Raw genomic sequence first — 25084 nt, forward strand, 5'->3', positions numbered from 1 at the left:
CACATTAGAAACACAAATGGCAGTTTAAATACGACTTAAAGTGAGCGACCATCACAAAGTAAGTAGATCTTGTAAAGTTGAGTAAACGAAACTTAAAAAGTATGACAGGCATTTGTATTTAACCACCCAAGTCTTATCGTGTGAAAGCAGGTAGGTACCTTTAAGCTAAGCTTTATGTCTACTCTTTGCACCAAAAAAAACTTCATAAATAAGTTTTACGCCTATTCACAGTTTTTGCAGATTTTTCTGTGAAATGCAACTCCAAATTCTTGGAACTTTTGGAACATTATTTGATAACCATACCGATATATACTTTTTTATAGTTATTTTTAACCACAATCATTCACTACTTTGTGTAAATCTATCACATAAAATAGATAAGACTAGAACAAAGGCAAACCATAATAATAGACAGAAATGTGCGCTGTAATTTGTAAAATCATCACTTTAATAAGGTGCTGAACATTTGTGACAGTCGTGTTTGTTTTACCCCAAAGGAACACAAAGTAATAACCAAATCCTAGGACGCTACCTAGTGTAAAAAAAACAAAACAGAAAATGACCTTTGACATAATCCAGAGATAAAATATTCACAGTGTGGACAGGAGGAGGGGGTTGAATGCACTGCACTGGATAATTAAGGCAACACATCTGTAGGTGAAAGAACCTTTTCTTTACAAGGCGAGAGAGGGAAAAACAGCACCAGGAACAAATTACGCAGCCTTTTTTATCTCCAGAGGGAAAACATAAAAAATACTTTCTATAGTTTCTGGGGGGGGAAAAACCCACCAAAAAATAAGCATGTTAGAAAAAAAAAAACCTTTCTTTTCCCCTCTACAGGAGAGATTCGCTTTGTTAATATGGAGATGCTTTTGTTGTAGTTTTTATCAGGCAGCAAATCCGTGAGATGGGCTACTTTGCGTTTTTTTTTTAAGTCAGTTGCTGCAAAGAACTCTGCTGGTGCTTTGAACAAAAAAAAAAAAATTGTTCGTAGGCTTGTATATATACAAAAAAAAAGGTCTGTCATCAAACTTCTTGTTTCTGGTTGTTCTTAGTGTTGAGACATTCTTTGTTTCAATAAATACTGGCACACCGCTTAGGAAGAAAAGTGGATGATTTAAAAAAACAAAAAAAAAGCTGTACAAAACAAATTAAAGTTACGTTAAAATTATGGACATTATTAGTTGTAAGTGGGCTGAAGAACTGAAAAGAAAACCCTCCGTCATGCGCTTCTCATTCCAAACGAGAAGCGCCGGTGAGTCCGGTCGCAAGTCCGCGTCTTTGGCTGGCGTCCAGCTGTCGATCTAACGGCATCCCTCTTTCTTTTTTGCATAATATTCATTTTGAGAGGGCGATAAAACACAATTCAAGTGCCTCGCCTTTTTGCTGACAGGCAACATCACAGGTCGCTTAATGCTGTAGGGTCAGTTAAGCCTCCCGGTGAGTCATGGCCAGCACTAAAACACAAGGAGGTCCCAGTTTAATTCCTGAAGGGACTAGTCCTTACTTCAATGTGCATGAAAGTCGCCCGGTGTTGAGTTGGACTCTGTTTGACGTCCCTTTTGTAAACTTCGAGGAGAGTTTTCCAGGTTCTTTTGAGATGAGGCGAGTGGAAGCTTCCGGAGAGTGACTTTCCATCTCAAACTATCTGCGAAGGGGCAAACGGTTTGTTCAGGTGGGTCCACCTCAATTCTTTCACGGACAAACAGAGGAAACCGTTAAAAACAGGTCAAACCATCATCAAAGCTTGGGTTAACTACATCTAAGATGTAAACAACGACGCCTCCGTATGGCGGAAACGTGCATCACCCTCACCGCGGCTTTACAGGTATACATATATACATTTACGTCCTAAAATTTTACGTCTCACAAACTTGCTCTCAGTGTCCCTTTTCTCCTCTTTACTGTGCAAGAGTAGGTGTTTAAATAGCCTTGATTTTCTTCGTCTTTTTTTTTTTCTTTCCTCGTTAGCGTCACACGGAGACAAAGACGTCCAGGTAGAGACGATCGTAGGACTCCCTGAAGAAAAGGACGAGGACGAGGCTGAATAGACATGAGCCGGTTACGCACCAGTTCAGCCACGACAAGTCTGCGTGAGACAAAAAAAGACAAAAGTTCAGACACGAGGTTTTTAGTACAAGTTTAGAGCTAGGGTCTCCAACCTGAGGCTCTGGAGCCGAAACTTTGGCTAAAATGATTAAAAAAAAAATCAACAAACATGCTAAAATAGGTTTTAGAGGCAGGTGATATGCTCTTAAACTCTTATCACAATATTTGGTGGCATCTATTGTAATATTGATAAAAAAAAAGTAAGTACAACTTATTGTGCTTGTCGCTGCAGTCAGAGGTTCACAAATGAAAAAATATTTTTCTGCATTTAATCATTTTCATATCGACATGTCATAGAAAAAAAAGTATTCATCTTTTTTATGTAAAAGTTTAAGTGAAATGCTCATTCTTTAAATATTCCCCCCAAAAAATAAATCCTGTAATTAATATTTATCAGAAATTATGTTATCCTTTTTTTTTTTTTAACTCATGTAACTTTTGTGGCGCTAAGTAAGTTTTATTTACTTAGAACCGCTGAACCTGATCAGAGGGTAAAAAATGTCTCTTTGGGTCGTAAAGGTCGCAGACTCCTGGTTTTACCATTTCATTTACCAGCTGTAATTTTGAAACAAAGCTGCAACATCACAAAATGTGGACAAAGTGAAGCTCTGTGAATCGTTTCCGAATGAACTGTAAGTCTGCAGACGCAGTCTACCAATGCATCACAAATAAAAGCATGCCTAAGTTCAGCCATACACACATAAATCCTGAGCAATACACCACAATATATTGATATATACTGTACACCTTTCGAAAGAGTCATCAACATATATATTGAACCCAAATGAGTTGGTCAGATGCAAAGTGATTTATGCACAGGGCTAACATATAATCAATGAGAATTTCTGACATGCCATAAAAAAAATATGAGCTTGTGCTGCTCTTTTACAATCATTCTGAATAATTCAATGGTATTGGCGGAGTTCCCTGCTACCACTGACCTACACTTGAACCTAAGTGTTGTGTAGAGTGAGCCTTTTTATTTGCCCCAGTTTGTTCAGGCTCCATTAGGCACAGGGGAGTTGCTCTTGCTGTCTTCGTTAATGCTGAATTTGTTGGACAGTTTGGGAAGTTCACACCACCACCGAACCCCTAATTCCACATTGCCTTTAACACATCTAAGACACGCGCTTCTCTTCATCAAAATTAAATGATGATAAGACCGTTTAAAACACACAAAACATAAACAGCCGTCAGATGGAATTTGACTGTGTCTTTAAAAAAAACCAAGTCTGGTAAACTTGACCTGTTTGGCGAGGGAATCTCAGCCAGTAGAGAGGCAGTGGCGCTTTGCTCCAGAGAGCAGGCCAAACTAAATATAGGAAAATCAGGTCAAAACAAACAGTGGGGGTCTGGGACACATGCCAGGACAATGTGCCACAACGCACAACGGCTCTGCTTCGAGTGAAGAAAATTAACACTCTCTCATCCAATGCAAGCCATCTAGGGTCTACCTGCAATACAGAACTGCAGAAGGTTATTAATTCAAACATTCCTTTCCAAATTGAACACAAACTCTTACCAGCTTTATTTAGAAAGTTAAAAAAAAAAAGAAATCTACAGTACAGACCAAAAGTTTGGACACACCTTTCTAATTCAATGGGTTTTCTTTATTTTCATGACTATTTATAAGGCAATAAAGCCCACTTATTAACCTGAAAGGGCAGGTTGACCTATGAAGTGAAAACCATTTCAGGTGACGACCTCTTGAAGCTCATCAAGAAAATGCAGAGTGTGTACAAAGCAGTAATCACAGCAAAAGGTTGCTACTTTGAAGAAACTAGAATATAAGGGGTATTTTCAGTTGTTTTACACTTTTCTGTTTAGTGCATATTTCTACATGTTATTCATAGTTTTGATGCCTTCAGTGTGAATCTACAATGTCAATAGTCATGAAAATAAAGGAAACTCATTGAATTAAAAGGTGTGTCCAAACTTTTGGTCTGTACTGTACGTACAGAAAAAAAAAAATCTAAGCGGGACATTAACAGTAAGCGACTGTATTAATCAAAGAGGGGGTGCTTTTATTTTTAAAGAACCGTAAATGTCAGTAGCTGGGTTTTTTATTCTAAATGTGCAGAGAATTTTGTCCATATTTCACTAATGTCGAGGAACACACAATTTTGAAATAGCGATGTTTTCATGAAATAAGAAACATACAGTACAGACCAAAAGTTTGGACACACTTTCTAATTGAATTCAATGAGAAGGTGTATCCAAACTTTTGGTCTGTACTGTAACTAAAGTCAGATGTGAATAAGTTTGTGCGATAAATCATTAAAAAGAATGATGCGCCATAATCCTCCAACTACTTCCTGTCGTCTTCCTCTTTGTGGTTTGCATCAGTGGCAACATCCAGTTGCTGATCATGTGAATTGTGATGCAAAAAAAAAAAGTGATTCCATTACAGTTATGCAAAATAAACCAATTCTGATTCGCCCAAACAACCACTTCATTCTAGCGGCAAAACGTTTTGTTGAAAAGTGACAACACGATTGTCGCTTCCATTAAGCAAATTTCTTTTCGAAATGCTAAATTGTGCAATTATGTGGTCAATGGAAACACAGGTAGTATCAATGACACAAGCTCAGAAGTGAGAGAATAAGCTAAAGTAATTGCTATGAATACAAACATAAGGCTAGATCCTCAGTCTTCCAGGGCATTATTTTTAAAAGTGCTTAAATAGAACGTAACTGAACCTGTTCTCTTGATTCCTAAAGACATTTAAACCTAAAGGTTTCTTCAGTTCTGAAGATGAGCTGGGAGCTTCAGGCTTATAAATTGATCACATTAATAGGGATGTTAAGGTCGATGATAGGCCTGTTAGGGTAACCAGTATCTGACTGAGCAGTAGATACCCCAACTGGGCTTTTATAAAGTGATCCAAGATAAATAAAAACAACAAAAAACACTCTGCCCAGCTCATAGAGGAGGAAAAAAAAACAGCTGGAAAAACATTGTCATTCCAAATGTGGATGAAGTGTCCAAGAGACTCAGAAGGCTACATTTCATATATTGTGTTTTAAACACAGACTGGTTTCCCTGACGGATAAAACCCCCTAAACACAAACTCAGTGATGTGATACAAGCAGTCCTGGGCAGTGAGGAATGTTTAGACCTCTGCAGTGGAGAAACTAAAAAGCAGCCAGGCAAAAGCACTGTCCCAACGCAGAAGAGTGTCAAGCTTGAGTAATTCATCTACAGCACTCTTGAAGATTGCAAGGCAGAATGGGGATTCCAGAGGAGTGATTAAGTATAAAAACCCAACACAGGTGGCCTCAGATTTGATCTTTCTAAGCACCAACAGTGCAGTGTTCTCATCTACACACGCATTCACACCTTCAAACGTGTGCTACTCACATGCTGCGATAAGTGACATCAACCCAAAGAACAATGAGTAGAACCAGTAACTCATGACTAACAACCCCATTAGTCCTATACTGCCCATTAGTCCCCTTAATGCGGTTGTTATGACTACAAATTACAAGCAAACTGACCCAGACTTACTGACTTATTTTCAGTTACTATAAGAAAAGATAATAACTCTTCTTCTTGAGTCCCAGACCTAGAGTCTAAAGTATGGTTCACACAAGAATTTTTATGCCGATTTTTTATCTTGACTTCTGCCTTCCAATAATCTTAAGGACACACCGATTATCGGAATAGCTCGAGATAATCTTGGGAGATATTTCTGCTATGTGTGGCGTGCTAAGAGTGATCTGCTACACTCGGAGAGACGTTGGGACGGCAGAGATCTAAAATTGGGAATATTCGAAATTGGATATTTGACGTTGGATTGTCTTGGCAGGATAAATTGTGTGGTGTTCTCTGATGAAAAATCAGAACACAGCCTGTTGAATATGTCGTTTAGCTGATCAGAAAGCGAGGTGACAGAAACACAGCGGGGAATTCAAAATACACACAGAAAACTAAACAACTGCTATGGCACACCAGAACGCCCGGCGGACATTGAAGATGTCTTTATCTCTGTCAGATATAATCCACAAACTATCGCCATTGCTTCTTCCTAGCTGGCCTTGTGTGTTTACTCTTTTGAGAGATTTTCTGTCTGAAATTGGAATGTTAGTGAGTGAAATCGGTTTGTTTGGTAGTATAGTGTCGCGCCACACTGTACTACCAAACCTGTCATCCCTAAGATTTATTATCATCGTGTGTGGTCTCTGATTTTTGGAAAGCTGGCAGACGATTTTAAAATCTTGCCGTGTGAACCCGGCATATGTCAAGTGTCACTCTGTACAAGTCTTAGTCAAGAAAACACTATTTCTTCAACTACAGTATAAGTTACACAGTGTTGTCTCCATGTCTATGAGCACACAGATGTGTGGTCTCCACTTTGAATCCTGGTTGGTTCGAAATTATTAGCTTAAACTGTAAGGCTTACACTGTCGCACACTTGATGCTCCTGTTTTTCTACGAAAAAATGGACATTGGTTAGGATGCACGAAGATGAAAGGCATGTGGTTCAAGAGCAGAGGGGTTGAGGGATTGGGATGTAGGTGTCTGCCGAGAGAAGTCAAGACTCCAGAAGCGGCCTCATTAATCAGGACTGTGTGAGTTGGACAGCAGGAGACCGGGCATGGAGGTAGGTTAATGGAGTGTATTTATCTGACGAGCATTCTCTGTCTCAAACTCTCTCCCTTTCTTGTCTGAGGCTCACCCATCTGAAGTTGGGAGAAACTCAGCGTGTTTGTCGGGGGGAGAGGCGACGGCTTTAAAGGAATGCTAATGCGATGCTGAAAGATTTACGAGATCTCTGATTTCTAAGGACAGAGTTGTCAGAAAGTCTGGAAGAAACTCAGCTGGAATACCTAACAAACGGAACAGGGGAGGAGGGAGCGATTGGGAGGAGACTTAAAAACAGAGTGACAATCATTCTTATGCTGAACAATTTTATTAAGTCAACGATTGCTCATTTTGTAAGGAAAGAGACGAAAAAGGAACTAATCACAGATATTAACACCAGGAGAGTTTGAAACCTCATGAAAGTCTAAAAATCCCTACATAGATACATGAACCCCGGCTGAACCTCACATCTCTGACATTCTTCTACGACCAGCACAAAACAAAGTTAACATGGTTTTTATTATGATAAATTGAAATAGGGATTCAAGCAGGGACGATTGGAGTTACATTTTGTAGTAATTTTTTTGGAGATGAAATTTTACAATAAGCAGGATGAGATTGACAGAAACACTGATTGTTTTACATAAAGATGAGACGACAGGCAGGTAGATACTGTAGATACCCTATAAGAAGGACAAAGTAAAAACAAACTAATCCATCTGGAGAAGACAGTGAAAGTTTAGTAAGGAAGTTTGGTTAATGACCATTAGATGATAAAACAAAATGACCTGGGCCACATAAAATCTTTTCAACTATTATTTTTTGCTTTTTAATGACACTGATTTGCAATGCTAGTTTGTAGAGTGTGCTACTGGAAACTGTCAGATCGAAGTCTTTGTAAAATGTTGTAAAATCAAAGTATCGATTTAATTGGTGAACACAGCTACAACTGTAATGGCCAACCTGCTGTTGTTTTTATCGCAGCAGTGGGAAGAATTGTCCATTTTCTGTTTTAAGTAAATGAAGTTTGATTAAAAGCGGTGCAGTACAAAGTAGGTGAATAAATAAGCTGATAGTATATGCAATTATCTTACTTGGCGACAGGTCAGTCACGTGATGGGGAGCAAGAGCATCGTTTCAGGAAATGGTTTATCTGTAGGATCACGTTCAGAGGGCAGCTGTGTGAGCGGCGACAGTCCCTCATATTAACAGCCCATTATAACCAGTGTCAGCAGAACAGTGCCTCTGATCGGCACAGGAACGGTGTCGGCGGCCATCTTATGGCTTTTATGAGCCTTAATTGAGGTCAGAGTGGGGATGTGATTAATGACGCTCACTTCTTTACGGCATTGGCCGTTTGCATGAAAGCATTGGAAGGGGAAGAGTGGGGGGTCACACCTCGAGATGAATTAGGTGTAGATAACAAGATCACTTAGAAAGAATCATTTCATCTTACAAGTGTATCAAAATAAATTAGATCACAAAAAAGTACATTTTATTTAATAATTCAATTTGACACTTAAGTTAACTTTTCAATGATGTACTGAGATGCGTACAGAAAGTCTTCCTGAATACTACTTATAACTTCTTTGTGAGAAAAGCATCGCTGTCTCAGTACTGTCCGAGTCCATGAGTAAAAGTTTGTCTTTTTCCCTGAAAACCTCCACAGTGTTTAGGGGAGTTTTAAAGACAATTTCATTTCAGTACTTAATACAAACTTTAGCAGAAACCAAAAAGAAATTGGTTTTGGGACTAAAGCAGAGCAGCAAATGTTCCTCAGAGCTGAATAATATGCGCCCCCCCCCCCCCCCCCCCCGCCCCCCCCCAACACGTAGGAGGTCTGACAACGCACCGCTCTGTGGGAAAAACTCAACACCACCCTTTAAGTTTCATCTCACCTTCCTCCTCCTCCTCCTCCACATGCAGTCTTGGTTCTACAATGCCCCTCCGCTGCTTTGCATTCCGCCCTGTGCTCCCTGTTCAATGACACAAACACTCTGCAGACGGAATCGAAGAGAGCGACAATATATACATATATGGCCCCGGGGGTCTGCATATTTTTAAATATTCAAAACACAATGAAGTTGAAAGTTATCAAAGCTCACTGATCCACGACCAACCTCTAAGAGATATTACAATGAACAAGAGGGTAAATTCATAACCGCCTCCCTGCTCCCAGCGCCGACTGTTTAACGAGGAAGTGGGCAGCCAGAGGGAAAACTTTAAAGTGGACAAAGAAGGGGATGTTTTTTTTTTTCTTTAAAAGGTCAGTTTTGCTAAGTTTTCAATAGCGAGAGGTTACCGGGTTTCGAAGAGATGACGCTGATGCAGAATTGATTCGATTCAAAGTCTGAATCTTATTTTCCTCATCCATTATGAGACCACAGCGAGGATAAAATCATATTAATGAGACGCACACTGGAATACTTCCAAAGTGAATTTTGATAATCCAATTTTCTTTTGCACGAGTGATCTCTTGCGGAGAACAGAATGTTGTTTTAAAGACAAAACCGGATTCATTCATTTGTCACAAGGCAATGTAAAGTTGGACAACTTGCACGTATAATTAAAAGCAGAACGTGTCTTATAAGAGTGGAAATATAAGAGTGGAATAGAAAACATGCTGCAAAGTCGCATAAAACCCCACTACAAGCTGTTAGGATCATTAACCAGTCACGTTACAACCACCAACTTCAATGAATCATGATGGGATTTTACGTAACAAAGACAAAGTGAAACCAGTTGCTTTAAAAGTCACTTAATTAGTAAATAGAGTCCAAATGTGTGTGATCTAATCTCTACGTAAGCACAGATCTTCTGAAAATGCCTCAGGGGTTTGTTAGAAAGCACCAAAAAAGAAAGATCCACAGCTCAGGTAAGAACATCGACTGTCAGCTACCAAAATCCGACTTTAGTAGAAGAGCATCAAGAACACAGCTAGAGTAAAAAAAAAAAAATCCTATCAAGAAACTTGGAAAGAAACATTTTGTGGCTGCCTGTAGCATCACAAAATGTTTTAGAGTCCAAAGAACAAACAGACTGCATGTTGCTGACTTTAAAATTGACTTTGAGCAGTGATATGTCTTTGGGACACAAAAAGAAAATATTTTTTTTTGGTATTAAAGTGTCTAAAGTCATTACATCTGCTGCAACTATTTAAACGAAGAGACAACCCTTGCATTTCGTTATGGCGTGTCTCGAGTTCAGGACGTAAAAACCTGCTTCTTTAACAGTACTTCAATCAATCTTCTTTTTGTCTGTGCCAGGGGTTACATGATTGCCACAAAAAAGAAGCTACCTAGATGTTTTTAAATAACTATTTTATATACATATTATAAACCTTTACTAGAGCTTATCAAGTAAAGGTTTTTGACTTTTCATCAAACCCTTTTTGATGAAAACTTATGTAAATAAGGAAGAGCCCCAATGATTAGTGCCTTAAAACAGAAAGAAATGATGAAACAGTGATGCTCAGAGTCAATGGGGTGACATTTTGTGAAGAAATCAGGTGTGGATTACTGTCCAAATGTCCCTCTCCTGGAGACTCCTCAAACCTGAGGCTGGATGACACAAAAACAGATTCCTTTTGGCCACTACGGCGAACACTGCCGGCGGTGTTTACCCAACACTTGTCATCACCCTGAGGTTGTCACCCCAACAGTGAAAAATGACAGCAACAGCGGCCTGCTGTGAGGGGCATTTATCAATGCCTCGGAAATGGGAAGTTTAGTTCAGGATGGCAACGAACCCTGTGATCGTTCTAGACGCTCAGGGTCAGCGGCTCCTGGAAATATTCTGAAATATTTCAAGAAGAAATGTTCTTCTTGAAATAAGAGCGTCCAGTTGCACATCAACACCAATGTTGTACCAAACCAGCAACAATCTGGAGAAAACGACACAATTCTACAAACTCAACCATGACACTGTACATCAGTGAAGCTTCGAGAACGTTTTGCCAGTTACTGCGTCTGATTGGATTCAAGTAAATGCTAGGAACCAAAGATGAGAGAAACACCTCATGTTTAAATTACATTCTTGTTGTTAAATCTTGCTTTTAACCCTTGGTCTGGTCTGTAATACAGCAAAAACTCACCATCTTATTGTTAATCAGTCATTTAGGGCATGCAGAGACGACTTGGACAATTACTATGTAGCAGAGGAGCCTCGACTAGATGTTTTTGATCGATGACCGGTTTATGTGAAGATTTGACCTGTTGATACTGATTCAGCCAACCTGGATTTCTCTAGAAGAACTGTAATGCAAGACAATATAAGCAAAAAGAATTCAAAATCTTTTCCAGATTTCCCGCCTTATTTATATTAGGAGCAGAGGCAAAAGTATCTATAAAAACAGGGTTTTACAACAAATACAAAGTGATTTGGGAGAGGACATCTTAAAATGCCTTTGAGATCTTTTCTATTTGCACAGATTCCTCATTAGCGTAAGTGATACTACCAAGATGCTACCAACACTTACAAATAGACAAGCTCTAAAAGAAAAAAGCAAGTTTGCTATAATACGTCTTGCTCTTTCTCACTCTCTCGCAGCCCAAATGAATCACAAGAATGTCTCAACATGTTGTGGAAAACACAGTTTCCATTTAAAAAGCTATTTTAAATCTCTGCAATTCCCCTTATTTTACTTACAACAGCTTACTAATGCTGAAAATTGTAAAAACTATAAATCTTTCTCATTTAGTAACATCATAGATGGTGCAATCTCTAATCAGAAAAGAGAATCAGATCTTTGAGTCGTCCACCAGCTGGTCACCAATTCAATTAAAAATACTTTATCGATCCCAAAGGGAAATTAAATTGTGTTGCAACTCATTTAATTAAAGAGCTGTTGCTGAAATACAGCAATCTGTATTACAATGAATTTGAAGAAGTCGCAGAGTGAAGACGCTCTGTTTTGCAATGGAGAGGACGGTCAGTGTTGTCCATAACATTCTTATATTAAATTGAAGAAATTGTATATTTAAAAATTACGTGTCTTAATTTTCTTTTTAGAGCTCAGCAGGAAATTTTTACACAACGTGGAGAGCAATTAAAAGACAGACCAAAGATTTGATTTATTATTTTTGGATTCATATTGTGGTGAAGAATAAGAACAAGGGTGAAAATTCAATGCTAAAATATACACAAATCTCAGGATTGGGTCAATTTACAGCCCTAAGCACCACACGATGCCTGTTGAGACCAGGTGATGCGGGAGCAGACTTTCAGAGACGCTTTCTGAGTAAGAAGCTAGCAATCCACCGCCGTGGCAGCCATCTCCACGCTCCCTTTACTACGCCTGAAGCAAGGAGAAGTCTCGAACAAGAAACCTTGGGTGCATCATTATCTATTTATCAACTTCAAGGTTGCAAGTGCAAAAAAGGGAGAAACTAAAGCCTCCTTCTAATGTGCCTGATCTTTTCAATTCCTGACACACTGATTGTGGAGATCTGACTTAAACATCCCTGAGCTTCCCCCGTCACACACACACACACAGGCAAACACACCCCATGCACACAACATACTTAGATGTGCCGAGTCCTGCATTCAGCCACACCGTGTAGTCAATCATTCAGAGATGCAGAGAGAAATACCGAGCAGAGGATTCATCATGTATACTTTATAAGTTCAGCTCTCGTGTCAGGCTGCAGTAGATCAGTGCACGCCTGATGTATTTCTGTTTCTTCCGTGATTCATCCTCGCACTGGCATGTGGTCATTTCAAATAAATCAGAAAACATTACCTGTCTTGTGGATCACAGATTTCAAAGCCGCTTTCACTCTGATTAAGTCGTCTCTTAACACTTCCCGTTGCGGCAAAAGATAAATCCGCAGACGCATCAACCCTTCTTACTGCTGCTCAACACGTGAAGCCGCACTGATGGTACAGCCTCTAATCGAACACCACGGGTGATTTATCAAAGGTAAATCCGATTCTAGTACCTTTAAGCAAGGAAATATGGAGGGGAAAAAAATCAAGCATCCCACATAACAATATGGTTCTGAGTTTGCACCAGTATTCACACAGCAACAGCAGCTTTCATCAATGGCATAATTTAAATTTTTCTTGCCTGGAAGACAGAAGAAATGCAGATGACAAACTGTCCCATCCCTGCACAAATTGCTACATAAACTGACAGCCAGCTCAAAGACACAAAAGGAGAGAAATGCAACAAAGCTTTTGTACCTTTCAGTAGGCTAGCTTACCCTAGAAACAACATTTCCTTCCAGGTGCACCAGGATGTCTGATATTTACCCATTTAAACAGGAGTTCATGTGTGTTTACATAAGTAAGGTTGCAGATGATCCCCGTTCCCGAGGCAACCACGAAGCCTCTGCTTTTGGTGAAATAAAATGAGGTTAAATGCTTTACGTTTTCTGCAATTAATTAACCGGAATGAAAATGTAAAACTCTAACCCTTAACATGAATAAATAAAAGACAGAAAATATATAATAAACTATGCAAAAAATGCAAAACATAACAGTTGCAATGAAATGCACGCAACAGTCAAAAATAAATGAATTAAGTAAAAAAAATAAGTTGATGTGCGTATGCCTCAAAATTTCTGCTGATTAAAATTACAAGGTCTTCTTGTTATAGTTTACTCTGCATCACCAGAACCAGAACCAAAACATGGAAAAGCAGCATTCAGTTTTCATGCTCCAAAAATCTGGAACAAACTTCCAGAAAACTACAAAACAACCGAAACGTTGACTTCCTTTAAATCAAGGCTAGAACCCCGCCTCTTCAGAGCTGCCTTTGATTAATAACAACTGGAACATTGATTAATATAATTGACGTGTATGTTTTTTGATGGTGGCATCTGACAAAATGCAACGTTTATTGCTTGTTTGTTATTGTGTTGTGTTTTTATCGTGTAAATCACTTTGTTACTGAAATGTGCTACACAAATAAACTTGATTTGACCTTTTTACAGGTAATCCCAGCCCTTTGGTCTTACTTGTTGGGTAAAAGGTGAGGAAGAAGAGTAGAAGTCCAGCAGCCAAGTTCCCCAGGAAGGTGACGACACCACAGGTGATGCCTTCAGGGACCGGGTACACCGTCTCAATGAAGAGTTCGAAGAATATCGGCACACTGCTGTTGACAAATATGCCAACCAGGATGCAGGAAGTGTAGAGGATGGCTGTGGAGAGATAAAACAAACGGCGGAACCAAATAAATAAAGAAATAAATATATTTTAAAGCAACACATTAATAAAATAAACCTGAGCGATTCTTTTGAAAGAAAGATACGAGGATGCAGTTTGTGGAACAGGAGTGATATATTCAACCTATGAGGGCTTCCTGCTCCACCTTTTTTTTTTTTTTACCAGCACCAGATTTATGACGGACCTTCACCACGACACAACGGTCCATTAGTAAGCGAGGCCTCCAGGTGGCAATTTAACAGGAAACCAAAATACTGTAGGTGTTTTCACAGTAAATGGCTTTCTTTCTCAAACCCAATTCCAGCGTGCTTTTGCCCCTTTTCCTCTGTGTGACATGATTAGTTTGTCACTCGAAATGTGTTTTTCCGGCTCAACTTCATAATTATGATGTTTCTCTTTCATGAGCGCTGTCTCAGAAGTAATTGGTCGGAGGCAGAAGGTGCACAAGCTAATAGAACATGTGAGCATAAAACACGTTTCTCTAGAACAGCAATTTGTTTTTCCACCAAATTGTGTTTTCGGTTTCTTCTTTCTTACTTAAATCTTTTAAATAATTCATCTTTAACTTTGGGGAAAATATTCATTGATGAATATATTAGCTCTGGACTCATAATTGTTGCAACTATCTTTACGAAAAGTTGAGTGAGGTGTGATGTATCCTGTCCTAATTCTTACTTATGGGGGGGAGACTGCTTGTACCAGTCTGGCATGTCGTGCAACAAAAACATGTTGATTGGCTTGGCCGACAAACTCAGTTTCAATTTATTTTGCAATATATCACTGGTTTTAGTTCGCCTGCGCACGCCACATTAAGATGCAGCTCATGTCACGGATCCTACAGTACATCAAAATGAAATTTCTTATTCTTTTGCCAAAATGCACAGGTGTCCACTTGGTTAACAGCTTGTCTCATTTGTTGCTTGTGCACGGCGCGAATGAGCAAAACCAGCTCACAGGAACTACCTTCAGTATTTTCCAAAATTTGCTGGAATTGTTGGCGGGCGAGCTTTTAATTCGACATCTACCGATTCGATCCGAGGTGACGCCAACGTGTAAAGAAACCAACTCATCGCGCCAGAGTCCCCGCTTTCTTCCTAATCTCAGCAAAACGATGGCAATGTGTCTGCATGTTCCTTTTATCGCAGCTCCTCTGAGGTACATCGCATTCCTGAGAACAGGTTTGCAACTGGGAATCCTCGCCCCCAAGAGGCTGCCTTCAAAAGGAGATGTGTTTTCTGTATGTCGGGTCCCAAAAGGTAGGAGGAGACCCTTTGAAGGAAGACGATAACTAATCATCTCTGAGGAATGCTTTGAATATTGTAAGCTGGCAGAAAATGTAAAAATGAGAACACGACCAGAATTTAGCGCTACAGATCTATAAATATTTGTTACATGAAAGACTTGTATCCATTCATTGCCTTCTGAGTAAGTGAACTGTCACCCCGTAACAAAAAGGTGTTTGGGTTACATCTAGCACATGCTGAGATAGAATACCTTGTGTTCCATCTTAGCATATGTGATTTTTCTATAGATAATCCTGTTTTCTACCCACTCGTTCATGTTTTAATTGTGGATTCTATGTTAACCAATATTTGGAGTGGGTTTCTATGTTGGTAAGTAGGTTTTGAGTCACAACCCGACTGTATTTTTGGGTTATTTATGTATTTAGTTGGAAGTAGGTATGAACTTCTGACTGGTAATAAGGTACATCAGTAGGGGTGGACCAATTGCATTTTTCTGGACGATCACTGATTTTTTAAAAAGTCTTACCTGCCGATTACAAATTTTGGCCGATACCAATTTTTTTCTGTCTGAAAAGTTGCAAACTATAGCGACAAAGTTGCTGAGTTGGCATCAGTGTGGTGACTATTGTTAGCCTCAGATGTGACCTGTTGGGCGGGTCCGTCATTAATTTATTGTCTGCTGATTTATACATAGGTTATGTTTAGTACTGACACACAAAATGTAAAAACCACATTGAAACAACATATTTTATTACCAGCAATGCCTTCAAACAATACTTGCAGCTGCTGATAAGACATGATCTTGTCCGTTAGCCTCGAGTTGTTGCTTCCCTTAAAGCTAACTTTTCATTTTTTTTCTAGCAGTTGGGGCAATAATGTTTCCAACAGAAATATTGCTTTTGTGGTGATTCCATCCTCCTAAGTGGTCCAATATGACAAAACTAATCAATGTACTTTGGTGAATTTTGGAGAAAATAAGTGCGCACTCTCCTTTTTATTCTGCTGTAAGGAGCCCCACCGAATATTTTTTTTCTCTTTTCGCCTGGAATATTAGGGATACCACATGGACATACTACTTGCCTACATGTACCAGGGAAGTGTTACTGTAGAGAAAAAGGATATTTGGAGATATCTGAATTGCTTGACTCACTTTATTAGATCAATCTTGCGTCTGCTGTAAACATAGACTCCTTGCATATCTATAACCCTCGACCATCAATCAGTTTACCTCATTTCCTTTAGAATGAGAAGTGATTTTTGGATTACAAATACGCTTCCATGCTCTGTGGTTCCAGATGCCACATCATCTATAAGTGATGGGTGAGAGAACAAATGCTTTTGTGTCAGAAAAATGTGTTTTAACATCCCTTTTATGTTTCTGCTTGAAAAACTGTGAAATGCCCAATTGTGATTAATTTATGTTTTATATGTTGATGAATGGGATGTTTTCTGGTTGTAAAATATGATACTTCCTTTTCAACAGAATGCATTAGCTTCTTTGTGTTTGTGTGTGCGTGTGTGTTGGCGTGTACTTGTTTAGGTATTCTATTTCTGGCATATTTACTAACCCTCTGAAGACCCCAGGGCCTAATTCGGTGTTAGATGTTAGGTTTAGAGGTATGGTGTGAATTAAGTTTGGTTAAGGTTGGGGTTAGGAATGATTTAGTATTAGTTAAGGTCAAGGAAAATGTCTGGGTTAGACATAAATAAAGTCACTAAAATGAATGAAAGTCAATACAAAGTTCTAACATGGGCAGAAATACAAACTCAGGGTTTCCTCCAGAAAACCTGCTAAGCCTGGTGGTAGGGGGAGCTGGGTAATGCTACCAAGTTTTAGTGTTTAAAAAATGTCTTTACTGTTACTGGTGTTTTTACTGTTACTGGCCTGCCAGGCTGATAATACACTGAAGAAAACCCTGAAACTTGTGAGTGTGTACTTTCTTATAGTACTAAGAAGCTATTCTTCTTAGTTCTATTTCTGGCATATTTACTAGCCTTCTGAAGACCACTGTCCTTATTGGTACCAAAGCCTAGTCCTAATTAGGGCTGAAACGATTCCTCGAGTCATTCGAGTACCTCGATTATTAAAATTTCTTATGGAAAATGCATCTACCTCGAAGCTTCGTTAAGTTATGTTTTATTATTTAGCGCACCGTGTTCCGGCCGAGGTATTACTTGCGTTGTGCAGAGCTCTCACTTCCGCCTGAGTTGTTGACGGAAGCTAAGTGTTAGCAGCATAAAGTCCAGTTTTAAAGTCTGGCCTGGGAGGATTTTATTGATTGATGATAATGTCTGGGTCTTTATCGTTTTTCGAGGGACCAATAAGCATCCTTAAAATGACTGGCGCGATGCCTGGAGTACGGCAGCTTTTTTCCTCCCAGAGCTGCTGCCTCGTGGTTGGTTCAGAGCGAACAGTGGGGAACAGCGCTGCAGGTGTATTTATACAGGTGAGTGGAAATAATGAACACTGCGGGCGGCTGTGCATTAGATCATTAACGTAAGTGTAGCTTTACAGACGAACCAGAACATTTATCTCATATCATCCCAGTCTCAACAAATGGGTGGTGGAGCTCATCTTGGTGACACGTAGCTGGTAGATGAGTTTCTGTGTGACGAACGAAGATGTCAAATCCTTTCGCTAACATAAACACAAGAGCTATAAATGTCTGGGCAAGGTGAGAGTTCATCTATTAAATTCACTGCAGATGAATACATAAACAAAAAGTTGGATCATAGACATTTTTATAAGTGTATTTGTGAGCCTGCCTCTTTATTATTGAGTTGAATATAATTTCAGATTTTTGTATAACTTTTCTTCAGGTTAACTTAGAAAGTGAGCTACTATTGTTACAGGTTAATTTTCTAAACTACAGAAAAGTTACTGTTAGGGATGCTCAAATATGAAAAATTGGACTGATGTTGATATGCGGTAGTAATACTGCTGTTATGTTAGATGTTTTTACTGTATCTTTTTTTTTATCCAATTACTCGATTAATCGTAAGAATAACTGATAGATTATTAGATTACTAAAATATTTGTTTACAACAGCCCTAATCCTAATGCTGTGGACCTCCCTGTGATAGGGGTTATGGTTTTAGTTAAAGTTAAGGGTTAAGACTAAGGTGTGAACTGAGTTTAGGTTAGGCTTAAGTTTAAGCATGTGCTGGTAATGGTTAAGTTTAGTGTAAGGGTCCAGGTTATAGAAATGAATGAAAATTGAATTAAAGTCAATGTAAAGTCCTTGTGAAGAGAGAAAGGCATGCTAGGTGTCACATCGCAATGTCTTGCTGCCCTCTTAGGTACGATGCCAGACAAATGAGACTGGGATCTGGCTGCATCAGGCTGCCAGTGTATAAAAGGACATGAGCTAGAGAGAGAGCGGTTCCAGGGGCTGGGAGAATGATGATGGACGATCGTGATCACAATCTGTGGTTTAGAAATACATGATTATATGCTTATTAGATGGCTTAGGGAAGGGGAGCTAAATCCACTAACATCCCATGTTATCACTGATGTGAATTGATTGATAGCTCAGCTTGTCACACCTACTTCCTTTAATCATTTTGACTTTGTACTCCAACACGCACAATGAGACAGTGACTACAGGGTGGAACATGTGACTAAGCTTCAGTGACTGGAAAAAAAGGAAAAAATCTGAGAGTCACCTTGACGGCGGGCCTACCTGCAGTAACCGGGAGGTGGGTAATTGTGCTCAAACAGGTGAGCGTAAACCATGTCGAGGACAGCGAGGCTCCTGCCAGCATCAGCACCAGAATCAGCTTCAGCATCCCACGGATGGAGTCTGCAAATCTGAGGTTCAGAAAAGGGCAAGGAGGGGGGAAAACAACAATAAAACTCCCTGTTGCGTAAAAATTCAAAGATACATACAAGCTGACGAGATTAAAAGATAGCTGCTCCGGAAACAAGACGCATCCTTCACAAACACAAGATGATACGACGCAATTTTTCAGCAACTCAGGTTCCTCTGTGACGAGTGTCAAAATATATTACAGAGCACACGCACTGTTTCACAGGAAGGATAGATCATTTCCATCTCCCACTTGTTTCTGAGTGCGTCAGTTCTACTTCTCATTAGACTGGGAGACAAAACGCGTCGAGTTGATTCAATTTGTCTCACCAACTGAGCAGGCAAACTCAAGACACGCAGCATATTATAGTGTGGAAGGGAAACCACTGGGCCATATTTATAAAGAGATCCTTTAAGTTTCCAGACTTCTTTCCGCAGCCCCGTCTAAATTCATTTCAGCTGGCCCTCTCTTTACCTCTGGGTATACATATGTATGCTTGAGGAAGATTAGATGAGGCTGGATTTGCCTGTAGCAAACCCAGGCACTAATTGCTTTCATTTCGTTGGTCACAGACGAGATGCAGAAGAAAAGAGGGCTGAGCCTGACAAGCAACCCGATACGAGAATAAAAGAACCTGCTGCGAGTGATTGATCGGTTCGGCTGGGTGGTGGAGTTCTGTCAATGAGCTGAAAGCGAGGGGATGACAGAAAACAGCCTTTGCGTTGAGAGACACATTGTGCTCCGCCGTGGCATTTTTACAAGACTAATGCCTTTTATGCGTTCTATACGCTGACAAATTAGTTCTGTGTTCACGGGACAAGAGAAACGTGTGAATGCTTCGACGGATCGCCGTGACAGGCCACAGAGCGTAACCTGACGAAACACCGAATGAGGCGTTCATGGTCCTGCACTTGCCAAAACACATGGATCTCTGTTCCTAGCCCAGAGTCGCACCGCTAAAATCTGCAGTCGCCATCTGCCAGAGGCTGGCTCGCGTCCACAGCTCTTCACGCACTTCTGGTGCCAGAGATGTGCGAAAACATTTCCCCTCGCATCCCGCAAAAGCCTCTCGACCCTTCTGCGGAGAAGATCACCGACGACCGAGCTGTATGAATTCCAATCGGCTCGTTTATTCACACCAAGCAGCTTTTCTCAAATAGTTCCCCATCTAGTCCCAGAGTACACTCAATAAAGATGTTTGTTACTGCTTTTGCTAAATGTCAGCTGAACTTGAGGGTTCAAAGAGGAGTCAAGGACTCGATGCAACCTGCTGGGTTTCCCCCCGATAGAAACTTTTCTTAACTAATTTGAATGATAAACTTGACTGCAGTGTTTGATAATCAGAATCTATGTATGACTGGACTGAATTGACTTTTTTGCAAAGTAGCTTGAGATGACATGTTGTGAATTGGTGATATATATTTAAGCTGAATTGAGTTAAAATGCTAAAAAAGAAAACAGGGTGACAGCAGCTTTTCCAGTGGGAAGCTGTAAAGCTAATGGTAACTTAATAGTGGAGTTGCTAGCGGCTAGCAGCTAGCCGTAAGCCCATAACTGGACTAATCAAACCTGAATTAAATAATTCTATTCTTTGGAATCAGGGGCAACTTAGTCAGAAAAAGTGCAATAAATACAATGCTTAAGGCTGGAATATTCTACACTGATCGCAGATTTGTCAAAATACAGTACAGGATTTGCGAAGCCTTTAAAAAAAATTAAAAAACAGAGGACTCTAAATTCTTTTAAAACGTAAAAAATATTGTTAAAACTTTGTCTCTCTCATGAGAGAGACATGAGAGAGAGACAAATTTACCAAATGCCATTTGGTAAATTAGGCGACTTAAATCTGTGAGGCAATATTCAAAATAAAAGTCAGTATTTTCCATGTTTGTAACAGATTTCATTACCAATAAACACAAGCTCATCTAAGTAGCGTCGAATCAAATTGCATTTTCTGCTCTCCAGTGCATGCAGGCGATGATATTATCGTTCAGGCCTGTCCGTAGTTTGAGCGTGGCAAGCACAGATAGAATAATACGATGACCAACACGCAATCACAAATCGTTCCTGGTTACAGGCAAAGCCTATTAGGCCGAAGGTGATCATCATTTGTATTTGCTCTGTATCATCTCATCAAGCTGGAGATTTGCGCACCTCAGGCCTCCGTGACGTGCAGGAAAATTACCTGGTTTGCTTTTCTGCCTCTCTTGGGAATTGTAATGGGAGGATAATTGCTGAAGCTTGTTAAGTTGTTCTTTCCACATTCTTTGTTTCGTTTAAGAAAGAAAAGAAAAGGGCGCAGCATGGATCTTTGAACCCATCAGCTGACGAACAGATACTGGTTTTTCTGCCGTGTGGGTTTCATGACAGGCGCGAAGACTCGGACTGCGGCTGGTTTAACAAACGCCGTCGTGAGAGCGCCCACTGGAAAGAGCCAATTTGTAGGTAAATGCTGAGCTCTGTGTTCCCGAACACCTTGCTTCAGGAACAAGGTGTTGATTGTTTCAACCAGGATTTTAATCTGCTTTTAATCCAGGATTAAAAACAGATTAATGGCTTTTGCTGTAGCCAATGATCTTTTTATGATGAACTGGATTACAGACCGTTGTGTGAAATCTCCAAAGCTTTGATATTTTCTAGAATCCAACCCTGCTATGAACCTCTTCTAAACTTTTACAGGGTATAAATATCTCTGCAGGGGCTGTATAATAACTGTAAGTTACATTGTATCTATGCTACATTAAGGCTGCGAGTGGAAAGAAAACACGATTTTAAAAGAAGGTATTAAGCGATCGTTTATTGTAGCAAGATGACAAGATCAGACAATAAATAAATATAAATCAAAGCTCATATTTGAATACAAGAGGATGAACAAAGGAAGTCAGCGAAGAAATAAAAACTCTATTTAGTTCCTATTTGGTTCATCTTATGTGAAACAGCTCTTGCAAAACTGTTTTAAAATCAAAGGGTTGTCAAATCGCATCTTTGAGATTACTTTCTAAACACAGTCCCAGTCAGCGCTGATATGGATAAAGAGAACACCAGATTCTTGTGATAGAAAGACACTAAAACTGCAATTCAGCTCTTTAACCATATTTTGCTTTCCTTCATCGCTTCACGTGTCATAAGTTCAGTGAGTGTGGTTAAATGGTCGCTGCATGTGGATGGGTTGCACTACACAGCAACAACCTTTTGCCCACTACATGTGGTTGTATAAACTAAAGTCTAATTTTTATGCTGTTTTCTCATTCTTCTTCAGAATGATACCTTAAGACAAAAAAATTCCCAATACAAAAAAATGACTTTTTTTTTAACCTCAAATCCAAATTAAAATGTAATTTTAAAAAATTGCCAGTGTAAATATATATATATTTGAGTTGTTGGAAGATTAATAAACCTCATTAGTATGATTCCAGTCCTGTTCAATACATTTTTCCAGCGAAAGAAGCGACGGGATAATTGCCAAAGCCAAAATTCATTTCCAACGAGAGAGAGGAATTATTCCCTCCCCTGACTCTCAGAATGCATAATCTACACCACAATTTATCAGTTTTGTTTACAACCAAATGCTTTCATCTCGTGCTGCAAACGGCCATATTGATTAAGATCGGGGAGGGGGAGGCGGGAGAGCAACGGGTTCATTTCCCTGATTACGGCCTAAAGAAAACACCAGAACTGCCCGGAAGCGACGATTGGCCGTCGGCCCGCATCCATCAGAGCCTGAACCAGTTTTTCCCCCCTCCGTCTTTTGCAGACTCCAGGCTTTGTCTTCACCGCATGGCTCTCTATCCATCAGCGGAGGGGGTACTTGCATCAGCATCAATTCCACTCTCTCTTTTGTCACTGGGCTATCGGCTCTTGTATTAAAAAAAAAGAGAGCAGATGACACGAGGGGGGAAACAAAAGAGACAGATCCTCTTTGTTAAGTTCAAGTGGACGCTCCACTGTTCTTCACATGGGCCTTATCGGTTACGACTGATGTTATAAATAATGCTGCTAAAGTGCGGGAAGAGAAGTGGCTCATCTCAATGGTTAGGCAGCGTAGTGACAGCCGAGGCTCCCGCAAAGAACACGAATACGTCTTGATTACGTCTTCAGATGACACCTCACTGACAACCGCCTTTTGTACTTCCATACTGTTTTGACAGTCTGTCAGCTGTCATATATGTTAGACTCGCAGATGTTTTGAAAGATGAATTTGTATGTTTGCCATCTTATCTTGCCTCCTAAATTGAAATCCACTTTGTTGCCGTCTATTTCTGTCGCTACCGTTTCACGTTTGGATGGCCTCCTTTATATTTTGGAGAAAATTTAACACCAAACCCCAATTCCCAGTTTAGCAAGGTCTGATCTAAAACAACTGCGTTCTTTATAGTTCACCAACAGTAACTGGTGACTTTCCTCGTGTGTATAAAGCGCGTCTTTCAGAGGGAATAAGCCTGCATCCTCTTTTCGCTGTAGACGACCTTTTCTTCTGAATAACTGACACAGCACGACATTGAGGATTAGACACAGAATGTGTGTGCAACTGAGCTGCAAGTAAGGAGCGCAGCTGTTAATGAGGTGTTACAGTGAATGCTTATTTTCTAATTTAATGCCTCAGTGGCTCCATCAAGTTTCTACTGAGCTGGCTTGTATTAGCTTAATAAACAAACTGAACTGCCATTTAAAAATCAGATATGTGAGAGGCCGGTTGTCTCGCGAGTCTGCAAAGGGTTGCTTTTGCAGACCGCGTTCGTTTTGACACTTGGTGTTAAAGTCTGGTAGTGTAGATGAGAAGAATGTGCATGCAGTGCCTTGCAGAAGTATTCAGACATATTTCTTTCACAACCGCATGTTACAAATGTGAACTAAACTATTTTATGTGACAGACCAACACAGAGAAGTGCAGACGGGTGTAGTAGGAGAGAAAGTTTTTTGGTTTTTTTTAATCTAACAATTGAATTCAGAAATCAACTAATAATAAATTAAGGCAAAAGTTAATCTAAGGTCCGTTCAAACAAACAGCTCCAGGAGTATCTGCTGCCTTCATGTTCTTCTTTACAACAATGAAGTCTCTGTCCTGCATGCGCCTCATTCTCACAAGTACGGTAAAAAAATGCCGCCATTTGCTGTTTTTTTGTGTCGTTCTCTGCCAGTGTTACAGCGCCACCGATTGGCCCGGCATACCTACTACATCGTTTTCTGTGGTGCTGCTTCCCCTCGTTGTAGTCTGTTGTAACTCTAAAAGAGCGGTAGGGCTCGATGGCTCAGACTAAAGAATCTTTTAACAAAGCTACCGCTCCACAAATCTGATCATACTGGAAGAATTACAAGAAGGAAGTTTTTGTTTAAAAGAAGGCAGCAGAAGTCAGATTTGCAGGTTGCTACAAGCCACGTAGGGGAGGCAGCACACATTCAGAAGAAGATGATCCAGGACAACAACACTGATGTAGCTACAATGGATTGGTTTAGTTTAATATGAATTCATGTGGCTCAGTAAAAGTCTGGTGGCGAATCTGTGGTAGAGCTTGAAAACTCCAGTTCATTGATGCTCTTGGTAAAATTAGAAAGAGGTTGAACCGTTTTTGCAAGACACATTGGCACAAATACCAAGTCTCCAGATGTGGAAAGAGATTTAAGCTACACATTACAGATTTAAGAACAAAAACCTCAAAAACCTTTTCCTTTCACTTAAGAATTATAATTTAAAGTGTTAATAGAGAAGAGTACCGAAAGAACCTGCGTGTTGAAAATTAGAGAGTCCATCACACACTCTAGTCATATTGTATAATCATACTTAATCATACTCAGAAGTCTTGACTTGTTTGTGCAGTTCTACAGGCTAAATTGGTTAGCCTTGTTGCTGAATCAGATGTCGAAATCTGGTGGATTGTGTTGAATTGAACACGGATTAACAGGTTTAACTTGGTGTGATGTACAGTAAAAGTAGCAGTGTTTAACTTACCTGGCCATTCCTATTCCAAACACACACCCGCCAACAATAGACCAGAAACCAATCCAGCCTGCATTCATCTGCAAGCAAAAAAAAAGACAAAAAGAAATTGAACAGTGGGTTAAAAGAGAAGGTAAGAGAGGGAGGACAGAGCAAGACAGAGAGCAAGCACTAAGTGTTTGAAGCCTACTGAGACCTTTCAGTCACCATGTCTGCTAAATTGCCTAGTCTGACA

At 39.9% G+C, this 25084-nt stretch overlaps 1 protein-coding gene across 1 annotated transcript in view; it reads right to left on the reverse strand.

Moving 5' to 3' along the window:
• Positions 1-427: 427 nt before the first annotated feature.
• dirc2 (disrupted in renal carcinoma 2) overlaps positions 428-25084 on the reverse strand; it is a 53737-nt gene continuing 29080 nt past the window's right edge. Inside the window, exons 6-9 of the mRNA XM_005802973.3 lie at positions 24862-24929; positions 18788-18915; positions 13653-13835; positions 428-2089 (exon numbers count right to left, since the gene is read on the reverse strand). Coding sequence (XP_005803030.1) covers positions 1974-2089; positions 13653-13835; positions 18788-18915; positions 24862-24929 — 495 coding nt within the window. The 3' untranslated portion in view covers positions 428-1973. The remainder of the gene's footprint in view (positions 2090-13652; positions 13836-18787; positions 18916-24861; positions 24930-25084) is intronic.

Source organism: Xiphophorus maculatus, chromosome 7, assembly GCF_002775205.1.
Source record: "Xiphophorus maculatus strain JP 163 A chromosome 7, X_maculatus-5.0-male, whole genome shotgun sequence".
NCBI lineage: Eukaryota > Metazoa > Chordata > Actinopteri > Cyprinodontiformes > Poeciliidae > Xiphophorus > Xiphophorus maculatus.